The 18617-nt window shown below is 43.0% G+C and overlaps 1 protein-coding gene across 1 annotated transcript in view; it reads left to right on the forward strand.

The window, feature by feature from the left end:
* fer1l4 (fer-1 like family member 4) overlaps positions 1-18617 on the forward strand; it is a 477640-nt gene that overhangs the window by 55605 nt on the left and 403418 nt on the right. Inside the window, 1 exon segment of the mRNA XM_073062298.1 lies at positions 5777-5861. Coding sequence (XP_072918399.1) covers positions 5777-5861 — 85 coding nt within the window.

Here is an 18617-nt window from a genome sequence, read left to right on the forward strand (position 1 = left end):
TATACTGTGCCTTCCAAATTGCTTTCAGAAATTCCAGCCATTGCTGCTCTGCCATCATCCCTGCCAGTATTCCTTGCCAATCTTGTGTCTCTGTAATTCCCTTTACTCCACTATAACACTGAAACATCTAATTTTAGCTTCTCCTTCTCAAATTTCAGGGTGAATTCATCGTATTATGATAATTTACTCTAAGGGTTCTTTTACCTTAAGATTTCTAATCAATTCTAGTTGATTGCATAACACCCATTCCTGAATAGCTAATCCTGTAGTGGGCTCAACCACAAGCTGCTCTAAAAAGCCAGCTTGTGGGTACTTTAGAAATTCCCCTCTTGGAATCCCGCACCAACCTGATTTTCCCAATCTATCTGCATATTGAAATCCCCCATGACTATTGTATCATTGTCCTTTTGACATGCACTTTCTATCTCCCATTGTAATTTGTAGGCCACATCTTTACTACCGTTTGGGGGTCTGTATACAACTCCCATCAGGGTCATTTTACCTTTGCAGTTCCTTTGCTCTATCCACAATAATTCAACACCTTCCAACCCTGTGTCACCTCTTTCTAATTACCGGTATATGATTTCATTTTTTACTGACAGAGCAACACTGCCCCCCTCTGCCTTCCTGCCGTCCCTTCGGTACACTGTGTATCCTTGGAGATTAAGCGTCCTGCTATAATCTTTCAGCCACGATTCAGTGATGCCTACAAAATCATACATGCCAATCTGTAACTGTGCTGCAAGTTCATTGACCTTATTCCATATACTGCGCACATTCAAATACAACACCTTCAGTCTTTTTGATTTTGACTGCCTTTTACATTGCAACTCATCCTGTTGACTGAAGTCTTGCCCTCACAACAGCTTCTCCACACTACACATTGCCTCTGTTTGTAAAGCAGCTACCTCATCTTCAGCACTATCATCCCCCTTTCCTATGATACATATATATATTAAATATACACAGATCAGGACACTAGTTGCACCACGCTCAACCTTTTGATTTCTAATTTTGTTTGAGGTCTTACCAACATCTGCTGCCACAACCTCTCCAGTCATTGTTTTGGCACTCTAGTTCCCATGCCCCTTCAACTCTAGTTTAAACCCACTGTGCAGCAGATATTAGTCCCCTTCCAGTTCAGGTGCAAGTTGTCCCTTCTGTACAGGTCCCACCATCCCTGGAAGAGATCCCAATGATCCAATGCTATCCCTTCTACACCAACTCCTTAGCCACAAATTAAACTGTATAATCTTCCTAGTTCTGGCCTCACTAGCATGTGGCATGGATAACAACCCTGATATCACAACCATGGAGGTCCTGCCCTTTAACTTAGCACCTAACTTTCCTAACCCTAACTACAGGTTTCCCTCCTCTATCTGAATGTAGAGCGTTCCTATGAAACCGTTTGTAAGCCAAAATGGTGTAAAGCGAAGAAGCAATTACCATTAATTTATATGGGAAAAATTTGTGAGTGTTCCCAGACCCAAAAAATAACCTACCAAATAGCACATAAAACCTAAAATAACACTAACATATAGTAAAAGCAGGAATGATATGATAAATACACAGCCTATATAAAGTAGAAATAATGTATGTACAGTGTAGTTTCATTTGCCAGAATTGGGAAGATTGAACCAAAACCGATTTGTAGAAAAAAATCGGCATGTACACTCATGCGCACACACCTGCCCGCGCAAGGCTTCATGGTCATTGTAGTCTTTCTCGGAGTAAACACAAGTTTCAAGCGGATGTCTTTTGTTCGTAAAGGCGAAAATCCTCTTTCGGTTAGCAAAAAATCATAAAGCAAACATTCAGAAAGCGGGGGACAACTGTACCTGAATGCCTAATGCAGAACCTTGTCACTCATCCCTCCTATGGCATTTGTACCTACATGGACCAAGACTTCTGTCTGTTTACCCTCCCACTTAAGAATGCTGAGGACTTAATCCAAGATATCCTGGACCCTAGCACCTGGGAGGCACCATACCATCCGGGAATCTTGTTCTCACCCACTGAACCTCCTGTCCATTCCCCTAACTAACGAATCTCCCATCAGCACAGTTTGCCTCTTCTTTCCCCCTTCCCTTCTGAGTCACAGAGACAGACAGTGCCAGAGACTCCACCACAGCGACTTTCATCTGTTAGACCATAAGACATAGGAGCAGAATTAGGTCATTTGGCCCATTGAGTCTGCTCCGCCATTCAATCATGGCTGATCTTTTTTTGCTATCTCCTCCTCAATCCCAGTTCCCAGCCTTCTCCCATAACCTTTGATGCCATGTCCAATCAAGAACCTATCAATCTCTGCCTTAAATACACCCAAAGACCTGGCCTCCACAGCTGCATGTGGCAACAGATTCTACAAATTCACCACCCGTTGGCTAAAAACATTTCTCCGCATCTCTGTTTTGAAAGGGCACCCCTCTATCCTGAGGCTGTGCCTCCTTGTCATAGAAACATAGAAAACCTACAGCGCAATACAGACTCTTCGGCCCACAAAGTTGTGCCAAACATGGCCCTACCTTAGAAATTACTAGGCTTACCTATAGCCCTCTTATTTTTCTAAGCTCCATGTACCTATCCAGAAGTCACTTAAAAGACCCTATCATAGCCGCCTCCACCACCATTGCCGGCAGCCCATTCCATGCACTCACCACTCTCTGTGTTTTTTAAAAAAAAAACTTGCTCCTGACATCTCCTCTGTACCTACTCCTCAGCACCTGAAACCTGTGCTCTCTTGTGGCGAGCTTTTCAGCCCTGGGGAAAAAGCCTCTGACTATCCACACGATCAATGCTTCTCATCATCTTATACACTGTCCCACTATGGGAAACATCCTTTCCATATTTACTCTGTCTAGGCCTTTCAACATTCAAAAGGTTACAATGAGATTCCCCCCTCATTTTTCTGAATTCCAGTGAGTACAGACCCAGAGCCAGCAAACGTTCCTCGTATGATAACCCTTTCATTCCTGGAATCATCCTTGCGACCTCCTCTGGACCCTCTTCAATGCTAACACATCTTTTCTAAGATGAGGGACCCAAAACTGATCACAATACTCGAGGTGAGGCCTCACCAGTGCCTTCAGCATCACATATTTGCTTCCCCTCCTCGACAGCATCCAAAATGTTGAGGGGGATGGCCACAGGGGTGGTCTGTACTGGCTTCTTAACCCCTTTCCCCTTCCTGACATTTACCCAGTTTCCTGTGTTCTGCACCATGGGTGTGACTACCTCTCTATATGCCCTATCCATCACCTCCTCAGCCTCCCAAATGATCCGGGACTAGCCACAACCTGCCTTGAGAATCCATAGGTACTATATTGTAAAATGGCTGTAGTCAAAACTTTGTGAAGGGTTCATTGTTAGAGTTCTGATGTGCCAATGGGGAATGTAGAGTCATAGAAATGTATATTACTGAGGAAACCAATTGGCCTCTTGTGTTTATGCCAGTCAAAAAAAGTGCAGCTTAAATTAATCCTATGTTCTGTGCGCAAGGACATCCAGAAACTTTTGTACAGCAACATTTTGTAGTCTCCCTGCATTTTAATAATATTCTGCTTCCCATTTCTTCCTACCAAAGTGGATATCCCCATTTTCCCAACATTATGTTCTATAATTGCCTGATTTTTACCCATCTATGTTGCCCATTAATTTTAAGCTGATCATGGTAGAATATTAACATAATGTCATCAACTCTTACCTTGTGCTGCTGACTTCCATATTACACATTGAATTCCTTTTGAAAATTCCACTGCACATCTACTGCTGCCCTTCAAAGTGCAGTGCTTGTTATATCCTCAAAGAACACATCAAATGTGACAGATTTTTGATAAAATCTCGTCAGCTTCGTTTTCTGTCTTTCTGTCTGGGCAGGTTAGTTTGCTTTCCTTGCAGTGAGTTCCAGATGCTATATCTTTTGACCGATTTCTTTCTTCAACCCTCTTCTACAACAGCAAAGTAGGGATATTTTGGTTAAAATTTCTGACTATCTTGTGTGATACATTTGTAAATGTTCTGTCACCTTGCTACTCTCTATATAATTCGAAACCTGGCATTTTGCTTGTACTTATTCACTGAACACTATGAAGTTTTATCAGCTTTTCCATAATCTAATGACCAAAATGATACACAGATTTCCATCTGTGGCCTTGCTTGTGGTTTAACTTGTCTTGGAGTTGAGTCATTTAATATCGAAACAGATCCTGCAGCTTCCTAATTAATGCAACATCCACACTCGTCCCATTGATGAGAATTTGGTACATAACCTTCTGAGTCTTTCCACTCCTGTCTTTTAAAGGTTATTATTGTACCTGCCTCAATCATTTTCTCGAGCAGCTCATTCTATGTACTTCCTCACTCTTCTATCCACATCTTCAGCAGTAACCTGCAAGACATCTTAACCACCTTCTGTATCTGTCTCATTAACTTCAAGGATCCATCCTTGATTAACCTGTACTTTTCTAAATGAGGATTAAAGCTGTTTGCATGTCTGCAGTTATTCAGTATATCACACTCAATTTTTTCACCGAACACTGCATCAGCAGTCTACCAGTCCTTACACAAACCCTCACTCAAATGCACTACCTACAGCCAAAGGAGATTGGAAAATTATATTCGGAACTTCAGTCTTTCTTCCTTGCAAATTTTAAGTGGCTATGATATATTTTTCCATGCCTGGTGATTCATGAACAGTATTGCCAGACCTACTTTGTCTTTCTTTCTGTGTGGTTATCACATGCTTGACTATAAATTCTAGTACACTTGTTCCAGTGCTGAAGATCATGGTTGCAATAGACCATGTCTTTCACATTTACTGTTGAAGTACTGTACTTCACCTGCCCCTTTACTGAGTTGGATGAGCAAAAATTCACAGAAATTGTGAAAGCAGTCAGCAGATCAGATGTGGAGAGAAAAACAGAATTAATATTTCAAGTCAATGACCTTTCATTGAATCTTGCCAATTCTAACATAAACTAGAAAATCTGATTAGATGAAACCGTTGAATGATTTAAATGTTGAGGGTTGTAAGGTGTTGAGTTAGAAGACCAGGAACTATATCTCAAATTTATATTGGGCTTCAATGGAACAGTGCTGGAGCTGAGGTCAGGGTGTGAATGGGAGAGTTAAAGTGATAGGCAAGTGGAAGCGCATTCTCAACAAAGCAGAGGTATATCAGGGAATTAAAGTACTTCAACCTCTTACCTTTCCTACATTTTAAAATTTGTTTGATTTTTAACTTTTCTAAGTTTTGATAGAACTCGTTAACCTGCAACATTTTTTCTTTGCATTTTTTCTTCACAGGTATAATGTAAATAACCAAATATTCATAGTGTTCTGACTTTATTACTTCACTTAATTTGCCTAATTTTGAGTTCAGAACCATGGTTTGAAAACCAGGATCCCTTGCGAATGCCAGTGAGTGACTTCAGGACACCATGGACCACCTCAACCTGCAATGCACCAGCAAGACCATTGCATAAAAATAACATATCACATAAACTCCTGACATATAAATCACTTCATGGTCACTGGGATGAGATAGGAAGGATATATAAATTGCACACTGATGTCCAGTTGCAAAAGGCAAAATCTTATGGAATTGAATTTCCAAGCACCAGAACTTTACCCTTTTCCATCCTAAAGTCAACATTTGTGTACAGTGCATTTCAAAAGCTGCAGTGAGCATGTTTAAATAGCTTAGGTTGTAATTGTGAAAAAAGATATTATAGGGAGGCAACACCATCTGGTTTAAATAATTTTACTTGTGCTTTAGGTTGTTCATGCAAAAAAGATCCCATTCACTGGAGTTCAACTGGGATTGTTTAGGATTGATGCAGGAACTGTTTATCAGCAGACTGGTAAGGATACGGTCACATTGTCATCATCAAGAACCCTGACCAATATTTGTATAAAATTATCTGTGGCAATGTACAGGATGCTTTCATTACTTTTCATAGAAACATAGAAAACCTACAGCACAACGCAGGCCCTTCAGCCCATAAAGTTGTGCAGAACATGTCCCTACCTTAGAAGTTACTAGGGTTACCCATAGCCCTCTATTTAACTAAGCTCCATGTACTTATCCAAAAGTCTCTTAAAAGACCCTATCGTATCTGCCTCCACCACCGTTGCCGGCAGCCCATTCCACGCACTCATCTCTCTCTCTGTGAAAAAACTTACCCCTGACATCTCCTCTGTACCTACTCCCAAGCACCTTAACATGAGCCCCCTTGTGGCAGCCATTTCAGCCCTGGGAAAAAGCCTCTGACTATCCACATGATCAATGCCTCTCATCATCTTATACACCTCTGTCAGGTCACCTCTCATCTTCCATCGCTCCAGGGAGAAAAGGCCAAGTTCACTCAACCTATTCTCATAAGGCCTGCTCCCCAATCCAGGCAACATCCTTGTAAATCTCCTCTGCACTCTTTCTATGGTTCCATCAGGTTAAATTCCATCAGGCTCATAAGGCTTGACCTGCCCTTGACAAAGCCATGCTGACTATTCCTAATCATTTTATACCTCTCCAAATGTTTATAAATCCTGCCATTCAGGATCTTCTCCATCAATGTACCAACCACTGAAGTAAGATTCACTGGTCTATAATTTCTTGGGCTATCTCTACTTCTTTTCCTGAATAAAGGAACAACATCCACAACCTTCCAATCCTCCGGAACCTTTCCAAAATCTGCCTCCCAATCTGCTCCTCAGTATCTCTGCTGCTACCAGGGGGCCTATAGAATACCCCCAGTAGAGTAACTGCTCCCTTCCTGTTCCTGACTTCCACCCATACTGACTCAAAAGAGGATCCTGCTACATTACCTACCCTTTCTGCAGCTGTAATAGTATCCCTGACCAGTAGTGCCACCCCTCCTCCCCCTTCCCCCCCCCCCCCTATCCCTTTTAAAGCACTGAAATCCAGGAATATTGAGAATCCATTCCTGCCCTGGTGCCAGCCAAGTCTCTGTAATGGCCACTACATCATAATTCCATGTATGTATGTATCCAAGCTCTCAATTCATCACCTTTGTTCCTGATGCTTCTTGCATTGAAGTACACACACTTTAGCCCTTCTACCTTACTACCTTTACACCCTTTATTCTGCTTCTCTTTCCTCAAAGCCTCTCTATATGTTAGATCTGGATTTACTCCATGCACTTCTTTCACTGCTCTATCGTTCTGGGTCCCATCCCCCTTGCAAATTAGTTTAAACTCTCCTGAACCATGCTAGCAAACCTACCTGCAAGGATATTGATCCTCCTCGAGTTCAGGTGCAACCCATCCAATCTGTACAGGTCCCACCTTCCCCAGAAGAGATCCCAATGATCCAAAAATCTAAAACCCTGCCCCCTGCACCAGCTCCTCAGCCACGCATTCAACTGCCATCTCCTCCAATTCTTACCATCACTATCACGTAGTACTGGCAGCAATCCTGAGAACGCCACCCTTGAGGTCCTGTTCTTCAGCCTTCTGCCTAGTTCCCAAAACTCACACTTCAAGACCTCATCCCTCTTCCTGCCTATGTCGTTGGTCCCAACAATTATCATGACTTCTGGTTGCTTTCCCTCTCGTACCAGGATGTCATGCACCCGGTCAGAGACATCCCGGACCCTGGCACCCGGGAGGCAACAAACCATGTGGGTTTCCTTCTCACATCCACAAAATCTCCTGTCTGCTCCCCTGACTATAGAGTCTCCAATGACGAAAGCTCTCCTCTTCTCCGTCCCATCCTTCTGCACCACAGGGTCAGACTCAGTGCCAGAGGCCCTGCCACCGTGGCTCACACCTGGTTAGTCGTCCTCACCAACAGCATCCAGGATGGTAAACTTATTATTCAGGGGAATGGCTACAGGGGTGCTCTGCACTACCTGTCTACTCTCCTTCGCTTTCCCCCCTCGGACTGTCACCCAACGATGTGCTTCTGGCTGCCTAGGTGTGACTACCTCCCTGTAGCTCTCATCTATGACTGCCTCATTCTCCCTTATGAGTCTAAGGTCGTCCAGCTGCTGTTCCAGATTGCTCACACAGTCTTCCAGATCGACCAGCCGCAAGCATTTCTGGCAGATGTGACTCTGCGGGAGAGCGGAGTTCCCCCAAGACTGCCACATCTCACAGGAGAGGCACATCACCATCTCAGGAGGCATTGTAAAGACTAACTGGGAACAAGTTCGTCCTTCGCCTCTTCTCGTTGAAGCCTCTCAAGTCAAAGCCTCAAATCTCCACTCCTTCACTGGCCCACTCACTCACTGGCCACTATGAACACATGTGAACACCATGTCAGAAACAAACACAGTTGTAGTATAGCTTATTTATAGGCATACTCTGCAAAAATTCCTACTTTACAATATCAGTTAGACCATAAGCCCATAAGTTATCAGAGCAGAATTAGGCCATTCAGCCCATCGACTGTGCTCTGCCATTCCATCATGGCTAATCCCAGATCCCACTCAACCTCCTACACTTGCCTTCCCAATCATCCAACTTCTCATTCACTTTTGTTACCTTGTATGCCCTTTCCTTGGCTTTTATGCCGTCCTTAATATCCCGTGTTAACCATGATTGACTACCCCCGCCATTTGAGAACTACTTCTAATCTGGGACACATCTATCCTGCGCCTTGTAAACTATTCCCAGAAACTTCAACCGTCTCTGGTCTGCCATCATCCCCGCCAGTATCCTCCTCCAATCCACCTGGGCAAGTTCCTCTCTCATGCCTCTGTAATTCCCTTTATTCCTTTGCAATACTGGTATATGTGAATTATGCTTCTCTCTCTCAAATGCAGTATAAATTCAATCATTTTATGATCACTGCTTCCTAAGGGTTCCTTTATATTAAGCTCCCTAATAAGATTTGGGTTATTATACAACACCCAATCTAAGATAACATTTCCCTGAATAGGATCAAACACAAGCTGCTCTAAAAAGCCATCTTGTGGGCATACAACAAATTCCTTCCCTTGTGATCTGACACCGACCTGATTTTCGCAAACCGCTTGCATCTACAGACCTCCAAAGAGTAGCCAAAATGCGGGATTCAGATTGGAAATGGAGCTGGAAAAAGAATATAATAACGTAAATTATACAATTGTAATGATAGTGAAAGGGAGGTGAGAGTTGATATTGGACCACTGGAAAATGATGCTGGTGAGGAAGTAATGGGGAACAAAGAAATGGCAGATGAATTTATGGGTACTTTGCATCAGTCTTCACTGTGGAAGACACTTGCAGTGTGCCAGAGGTCCATGAGTATCAGGGAATTGGAGTGAGAGCCATTGCTATTGCAAAGGAAAATGTGCGAGGCAAACTGAAAGTTCTTAAGGTGGGTAAATTACCTACACCAGATGGACTATGTCCCTGAGACCTGAGAGAGGTTGCTGAAAAGATGACATATGTATTGGTCATGATCTTTAAAGAATCACTTGATTCTGGCATGGTCCCAGAGGACTGGAAAATTGCAAATGTCACTCCACTCTTTAAGAAAGGAGGAAAGCAAATGAAAGGAAATTATGGGCCAGTTAGCCAAACCTCAGTGGTTAGGAAAGACAAACACAAGGAAATGTGCAGATGCTGGAAATTCAAGCAACACACACAAAATGCTGGTGGAATGCAGCAGGCCAGGCAGCATCTATAGGACGAAGGGTCTCGGCCCGAAACGTCAACAGCGCTTCTCCCTATAGATGCTGCCTGGCCTGCTGCGTTCCACCAGTATTTTGTGTGTGTTGGTTAGGAAAGAGTTGGAGTCAATTATTAAACATGATTATTAAGGATGAGGTTTTGAGATACTCGGAGACTAATGACAAAATAAGTCAAAGTCAGCATGGTTTCTATAAAAGAAAATCTTGCCTGACAAATCTGTTAGAGTTCTTCAAAGAAGTAATAAGCAGGGTGGACAAAGAAGAGGCAGTGGATGTCACTTACTTGGATTTTCAGAAGGCATTTGATAAGGTGCCGCACATGAGGCTGATTAGCAAGATAAAATCCAAAGGCATTACATAAAAGTTACCAGCATGGAGAGAGGAATGGCTGACAGGCAGGAGGCAGCGAGTGGAAATAAAGGGGGTCTTTTCTTTTTGGCTGCCAGTGACTAGTGGTGTGCCTCAGGGGTCAGTATTGAGACTGCTACTTTTCATATTGTTAATGATTTGAATAATGGAATTGAAGGCTTTGTCGCATAGTTTTCAGTGATACAGAGATAGGTGGAATGGTAGGTCGTACTGAGGAAGCAATTTAATTGCAGCAGGACTTGGATAAATAAGAAGAATGGGCAAAATAGTGGCAGATGGAATACAGTGCTGGGAAATGTATGATAGTGCAATTTGGTGAAAGGAACTATAGTGCAAACTATTATCTAAATGGAGAGAAGATTCAAACGTTAAAGGTGTAAAGGTACTTGGGAATCTTTGTACAAAACCCCCAGAAGGTTAATTTACAGGTTGAGTCTGTTGTAAAGATGGCAAATGCAATGCTGGCATTTATTCCAAAGGGAATCTAACATAAAAGCAAGGAGATAATGCTGAGCCTTTATAAGACTAGTCAGACCGCACTTGGAATATTGTCAACAGTTTTGGGCCCAATATCTCGGAAAGGATGTGTTGTCATTGGAGAGAATCCAGAGGAGGTTCATGAGGATGATTCTAAAAATGAAGGGGTTAAAATATGAAAAGCATTTGGCAGCTTTGGGCCTGTACTCATGGAATTTAGAAGAATGCATGGGGATCTCATTGAAACCTACTGAATGTTGAAAGGACTAAATAAAGTTGATATGGAGAAGATGTTTCCTATAGTAAGAGTATCCAGAACTAGAGGGCAGAGCCTCAAAATTGAGGGGCGATGTTTTAGAACAGATATAAGGAGGATTTTTAAAATTTTTTTTTAGCCAGAGAGTGGTGAATCTGTGGAATGCTCAGCCACAGACAATTGTGGAGGCCAAGTCCATGGGTATATTTAAGGTGGAAGTTGATGGTTTCCTGATCGGTCAAGGCATCAAAGGATATGGTGAGAAGGCGGGTGTATGAGGTTGAGTGGGATCCGGGATCAGCCATGATGGAATGGCAGAGCAGACTCAATGGGCTGGAAGGCCTAATTCTGCTCCTATGTCTTTTTGGTCAGTATGCCCACAACGTCATACTGCCCAACCTCTAATTGCGCCAAAAGTTCATCCAGATTATTTTGAATGCTACACACATTTAAATACAGCACCTTCAGTCCTGCATTCTTCGTCCTTTTGAATTTTGTCTCTGTGGTACAATTTAACTCTTTGCTCTGTCTGCATTTGTACCCGATCATTGGCTTGTCCTTCCTTACGTTCATGTGACACTCATCCTCAGCTCTATCATACTGGTTCCCATCCCCCTGCCATATACTTTAAACCACTCCCAACAGTTCTAGTGAACCTGCCTGCAAGAATATAGGCCCCTCTCAGATTTAAGTGCAACCCATCCTTTTTGTATAGGTCCCACCTGCCCCAGAAAAGGTCCCAATTATCCAAAACTCTGAATCCCTGGCCCTTGCGCCAATTCTTCAGTCATGTATTTATCCTCCAACTCATTCTATTCCTATCCTCACTGTTGCGTGTCACAGGCAGTAATCCCAAAATTACTACCCTTGAGGTCCTGCTTCTCAGCTTCCTTCCTAACTTCCTGTAGTCTGTTTTCAAGACCTCCTCCCTTTTCCTACCTATGATGTTGGTACCAATATGTACCATGAATTCTGGCTATTCCATCTCCTCTTTCAGGATATTGTGGACACATTCAGAAACATCTCAGACCCTGGCACCTGGCAGGCAGTCTACCATGCATGTTTCCTTTCTGATTCCGTGAATCACCTATCTACCCCCAAACTATAGAGTCTCCTATGACTGCTGCTATCCTCTTCAGTCCCCTTTCCTTCTGAGCCACAGGGCCAGACTCAGTGCCAGAGGCATGACCTCTGTTGCTTCCCTCAGGTAGGTCGCCCAATAGTGCTCAAAATGGAGTACATATTGTTGAGGGGGATGGCCACAGGGGTGCTCTCTACTGTCTGATATTCCCCCTTCCGTCTCCTGACAGTCACCCATTTATCTGTCTCCTGTAGCCTCGGGGTGACTACCTCCCTATAGTCCTGTCTGTCACTGCTTCACTTTCCCTATCAAGCTGAAGGTCATCGAGTTGCAGCTCCAGTTCCCTAACACAGTCTCTAAAGAGCTGCATCTCGATGCACCTAGTGCAGATGTGGTCTCCTGGAAATCCCACATCTGACACGCGGAACAGAAAACTGGCCCTGTAGACATATACCCTATTTTCTCAAGAGTTAGATAAGAATTTACCTACTTACCCTGCCTCCATTGGTTCTTGCCGAAGCCCTGTTGAACCAAAGCCTTGCCACTCTGACTCAGAGCACTCCAATGATGACTGCTCCCATGATGACCACTCGTTGGATGGGACCCGTCTATTATGGAGACTTGGTTTTTAAAGCTCTGCGCGAAAACTTCTGTTGCTTACTTCAAGCATAGAGTCAGCGAAAAGTACAGCACAAAAACAGACCCTTTGGCCCATCTAGTCCATGCCAAGCCATTTAAATTGCCGACTCCCATTAATCTTCACTGGGACCATACCCCTACCATTCATGTGCTTATCTAAAATTCTCTTAAACTTTGAAAATGAGCTTTCACGCACCACTTTTGCTGCAGCTTTTGTCACACTTTCACAGCCTCTGAGTGAAGAAGTTTCCCATCATGCTCCCCTTAACCTTTCCCTTTCACCTTAAAACGATGACGTTTGGTTGTAGTCCCACACAACCTCAGTGGAAAAAGCTTGCTTGCAATTACCCTCTCATAATTTTTTATACCTCTATCCAATTTCCTCTCAATCTTCTACGTTCCAAAGAATAAGGTCATAACCTATTCAATCTTTCCTTATAACTCTGGTCCTCCAGTTCCAGTACCATACTCGTAAATTTTTAACCTTATTTACATCTTTCCTGTTAGGTAGATGACCAATACTGCACAAAACTCCAAATTATGCCTCACCAACATAAGACCATATAACCATATAACAATTACAACACGAAAACAGGCCGTCTCGGCCCTTCTAGTCCATGCTGAACGCTTACTCTCACCTAGTCCCACCTACCTGCACTCAGCCCATAACCCTCCATTCCTTTCCTGTCCATATACCTATCCAATTTTTTTTTTAATGACAAAATCAAACCTGCCTCTATCACTTCTACTGGAAGCTCGTTCCACACAGCTACCACTCTCTGAGTAAAGAAGTTCCCCCTCGTGTTACCCCTAAATTTTTACCCCTTAACTCTCAACTCATGTCCTCTTGTTTGAATCTCCCCTACTGTCAATGGGAAAAAGTCTATCCACGTCAACTCTATCTATCCCCCTCATAATTTTAAATACCTCTATCAAGTCCCCCCTCAACCTTCTATGCTCCAAAGAATAAAGACCTAACTTGTTCAACCTTTCTCTGTGACTTAGGTGCTGAAACCCTGGTAACATTCCAGTAAATCTCCTCTGTACTCTCTCTATTTTGTTGACATCTTTCCTATAATTTGGTGACCAGAACTGTACACAATACTCCAAATTTGGCCTTACCAATGCCTTGTACAATTTTAACATTACATTCCAACTCCTATACACAATGCTCTGATTTATAAAGGCCAGCATACCAAAAGCTTTCTTCACCACTCTATCCACATGAGATTCCACCTTCAGGGAGCTATGCACCATTACTCCTAGATCACTCTGTTCTACTGCATTCCTCAATGCTCTACCATTTACCATGTATGTCCTATTTTGATTAGTCCTACCAAAATGTAGCACCTCACACTTATCAGCATTAAACTCCATCTGCCATCTTTCAGCCCACTCTTCTAACTGGCCTAAATCTCTCTGCAAGCTTTGAAAACCTACTTCATTATCCACAGTGCCACCTACCTTAGTATCATCTGCATACTTACTAATCCAATTTACCACCTCATCATCCAGATCATTAATATATATGACAAGCTACATTGGACCCAGTACAGATCCCTGAGGCACACCACTAGTCACCAGCCTCCAACCTGACAAACAGTTATCCACCACTACTCTCTGGCATCTCCCATCCAGCCACTGTTGAATCTATTTTACTACTTCAATATTAATACCTAATGATTGAACCTTCCTAACTAACCTTGCGTGTGGAACCTTGTCAAAGGCCTTACTGAAGTCCATATAGACAACATCCACTGCTTTACCCTCATCAACTTTCCTAGTAACCTTTTCAAAAATTTCAATAAGATTTGTCAAACATGACCTTCCACACACAAATCCATGTTGACTGTTCCTAATCAGACCCTGTCTATCCAGATAATTATATATACCATTTCTAAGAATACTTTCCATTAATTTACCCACCATTGATGTCAAACTTACAGGCTGATAATTGCTAGGTTTATTCTTAGAACCCTTTTTAAACAATCCAACAACATGAGCAATACACCAGTCCTCCGGCACCATCCCCATTTCTAATGACATTTGAAATATTTCTGTCAGAGACCCTGCTATTTCTACACTAACTTCCCTCAAGGTCCTAGGGAATATCCTGTCAGGACCTGGAGTCATCCACTTTTATATTCTTTAAAAGCTCTAGTACTTCCTCTTCTTTAATCATCATATTTTTCATAACTACCCTACTTGTTTCCCTTACCTTACACAATTCAATATCCTTCTGCTTAGTGAATACCGATGAAAAGAAATTGTTCAAAATCTCCCCCATCTCTCATAGCTGTCCACTTTGATTCTCTAAGGGACCAATTTTATCCCTCACTATCCTTTTGCTAATAATATAACTGTAGAAACCCTTTGGATTTATTTTCACCTTACTTGCCAAAGCAACCTCATATCTTCTTTTAGTTTTTCTAATTTCTTTCTTAGGATTCTTTTTACATTTTTTTCTGTAATTTATTTTTTTATTGATGTTTATCATCAAACAAACATTTCCATAAGATGTATTTCAGACATTGTACATATATATCATATAATCATATATATCACAAATCTCCACAAAGTATTTATCTAAGGTATACACTTATAGAAAAGAGTGGAAAGAAAGAAACAAGCAAAAGGAAAGAACTATGTACAAGTAGGGAGTGATTTTTTTTTTACAACAGATTCATTGATTTGTGAGAATAAAATCAGGCCTATGAGGCATTATGTAGTTAAACCATTTTTCCCAGTATGAATGAAATTGTTCCAGATTATGATGCTGTTATCTTCTCCATTTTGTAAATGTCCATTGTAATTTCCATTCATGTATTTAAAGTTGGGCTCTCCTGTGATAACCATTTCCTAGTAAGAGTCTTTTTACCAGCCACCAACAGCATATTCATTAAATATTTATCTCTTTTCAACCATTCTTGAGGTATATATCCAAAATATATGGTCTTACTCTCTAAGGGTATTTCACATTTAAAGATGTCTTGTAGGGCATTGTGTATCCCCCTCCATTCCTCGAACATCTCCTTTACGCCATGCTGCCTATATTTATTGTAGATCTCTCTTTTTCTGAACCAAGTTTCCAATATCCCTTGAAAACCATGGCTCTCTCAAACTTTTAACCTTTCCTTTCAACCTAACAAGAACATAAAGATTCTGTACCCTCAAAATTTCACCTTTAAATGACCTCTATTTCTCTATTACATCCTTCCCATAAAACAAATCGTCCCAATCCACTCCTTCTAAATCCTTTCACATCTCCTCAAAGTTAGCCTTTCTCCAATCAAAAATTTCAAGCCTGGGTCCAGTCCTATCCTTCTCCATAATTATATTGAAACTAATGGTATTGTGATCACTGGACTCGAAGTGCTCCCTAACACATGCCTCAGTCACCTGACCTATCTCATTCCCTAACAGGAGATCCAACACTCCCCCTTCTCTAGTTGGTACCTCTATGTATTGCTGCAAAAAACTAACCTGCACACATTTTACAAACTCCAAACCATCCAGCCCTTTTACAGAATGGGCTTCCCAGTCTATGTGTGGAAAGTTAAAATCTCCCACAATCACAACCCTGGTGCTTACTACAAATATCTGCTATCTCCTTACAAATTTGCTCCTCCAATTATCACTCCCCATTAGGTGATCTATAATACACCCCTCTTAAGTGTTACTACACCTTTCCCATTCCTCAATTCTGTCCAAATAGTCTCCCTAGACGATCCCTCTAATCTATCCTGCCAGAGCACCGCTGTAATATTTTCTCTGGCAAGCAATGCAACATCTCCCCCTCTTGTCCCTCCGATTCTATCACACCTGAAGCAATGAAATCCAGGAATATTTAGTTGCCAGTCACACCCCTGCTGCAACCATGTTTCACTAATAGCTACAACATCATGTTTCCAGGTATCAATCCATGGTCTAAGTTCATCCACCTTTCTTACAATGCTCCTAGCATTAAAATAGATGCATTTGAGAAACTCTCCACCTCTTCCTCTCTGTTTATCCCTAACAGTGCAAACAACTTTATTATCTTTTTCTGCCTTCTCCCCTACATCTTCGGTCTGAGTGCTCCCCTTCTCTATCACCTGCCTATCCATCCTCACACACTGTCTACTAGCTTTCTCTACTTGTGAACTAACCTCCTCTCCCCTAGTCTCTTCAAATTGATTCCCACCCCCCAACCATTCTAGTTTAAAGTCTCCCCAGTAGCCTTAGCAAATCTCCTGCCAGGATATTTGTCCCCCTAGGATTCAAGTGTAACCCGTCCTTTTTGTACAGGTCACACCTGCCGCAATGATCCAGAAACTTGAATCCCTGTCCCCTGCTCCAATCCCTCAACCATGCATTTATCCTCCACCTCATTCCATTCCTACTATCACTGTCGTGTGGCACAGGCAGTAGTCCAGAGATTACTACCTTTGCGGTCCTTCTTCTCAACTGCCTTCATAACTCCCTATATTCTCCTTTCAGGGCCTCTTCCCTTTTCCTACCTATGTCATTGGTACCTATATGTACCACGACCTCTGGCTCCTCACCCTCCTACTTCAGGATATCTTGGACGCGATCAGAAACATCCCGAACCCTGGCACCAGGGAGGCAAACTACCATTCGGGTCCCCTGATTGCTTCCACAGAATCGCCTATCTGACCCCCTAACTATTGAGTCCCCTATTACTACTGCCTTCCTCTTCGTTTCCCTACCCTTCTGAGCTACAGGGCCAGACTCTGTGCGTGCCACTGTTGCTTCCCCCAGGTAGGCTGCCCCCCCCCCCCAACAGTACTCAAACAAGGGTACTTATTGTCAAGGGGTACAGCCACAGGGGTACTCTCTAGTACCTGTCTCTTCCCCTTCTCCCTCCTAACTGTGACCCACCTGTCTGCCTCCCGTGGCCCTGGTGTGACCACCTGCCTGTAACTCCTCTCTATCAACTCCTCACTCTCCCTGACCAGACGAAGGTCATCGAGCTGCAGCCCCAGTTCCCTAACACAGTCCCTTAGGAGCTGCTGTTCAGCGCCCCTGACACAGATGTGGACGTCCAGGAGGCTAGGAGACTCCAGGACCTCCCACATCCGACACCGAGAACACCAAGCTGCCCTCACACTCATACTTCCCTCTTTCCTCAAATAACAGGGAAAACTGAAACCTAAACCTACCTTGCCTTGCCTGTTTCTGCCTAAGCCTGTTGAGCCAAAGCCCTTAAGCCTTCACTCTGCTCCTGGCTCACTCCAATGCCCACAAACGACACTGCCCGCTGTATAAGGCTGTGTCCTTTTTAAATCTTCCCCGCTTCACTGCCTGACATCACACGCCTGCGCAGTCCCGCCTCTTTTAACTCCGATGAGAAGAAGAAAAAAGTCAAAATGGCTCCCGCCGCACTCCTGTTCTGATCCTCTGGCTTTCTTCTCCAAAGACCATAAGACATAGAAGCAGAAGTAGGCCATCTGACCCATCGAGTCTGCTCTGCCATTCAATCATGGCTGATCCCTTTTTTCTATCTCCTCGTCAACCCCAGTTCCCGGTCTTCTCCCCATAACCTTTGATGCCGTGTCCAATCAAGAGCCTATCAATCTTTGCCTTAAATACACCCACAACCTGGCCTCCACAGCTGCATGTGGTAACAAATTCCACAAATTCACCACCCTTTGGTGAAAGAAATTTCTCCGTATATCTGTTTTGAAAGGGCGCCCCTCAATCCTGAAGCTATGCCTTCTCATCTTAGACTCTCCCACCATGGAAAACATCCTTTCCACATCTGCTTTATCTAGGCTTTTCAACATTTGAAAGATTTCAATGAGATCCCTCCTCATCCTTCTGAATTCCAATGAGTAAGACCCAGAGCCATCAAATGTTCCTCGTATGATAACTCTTTCATTCCTGGAATTATCCTTGTGAACATCCTCTGGACCCTTTCCAATGCCAGCACCTCTTTTCTAAGATGAGGGGACCAAAACTGTTCACAATACTCAAGGTGAGACCTCACCAGTGCCTTATAAAGTCTCAGTATCACATTCTTGCTCTTGAATTGAATGCTAACATGGCATTTGCCTTCCTCACCACCGACTCAACCAGCAAGTTAACCTTCTGAGTGTTCTACACAAGGACTCCCAAGTGCCTCTGCATCTCAGATTCCCGGATTTTCTCCCCATTT

Source organism: Hemitrygon akajei, chromosome 11 (genome assembly GCF_048418815.1).
Source record: "Hemitrygon akajei chromosome 11, sHemAka1.3, whole genome shotgun sequence".
Lineage (NCBI taxonomy): Eukaryota > Metazoa > Chordata > Chondrichthyes > Myliobatiformes > Dasyatidae > Hemitrygon > Hemitrygon akajei.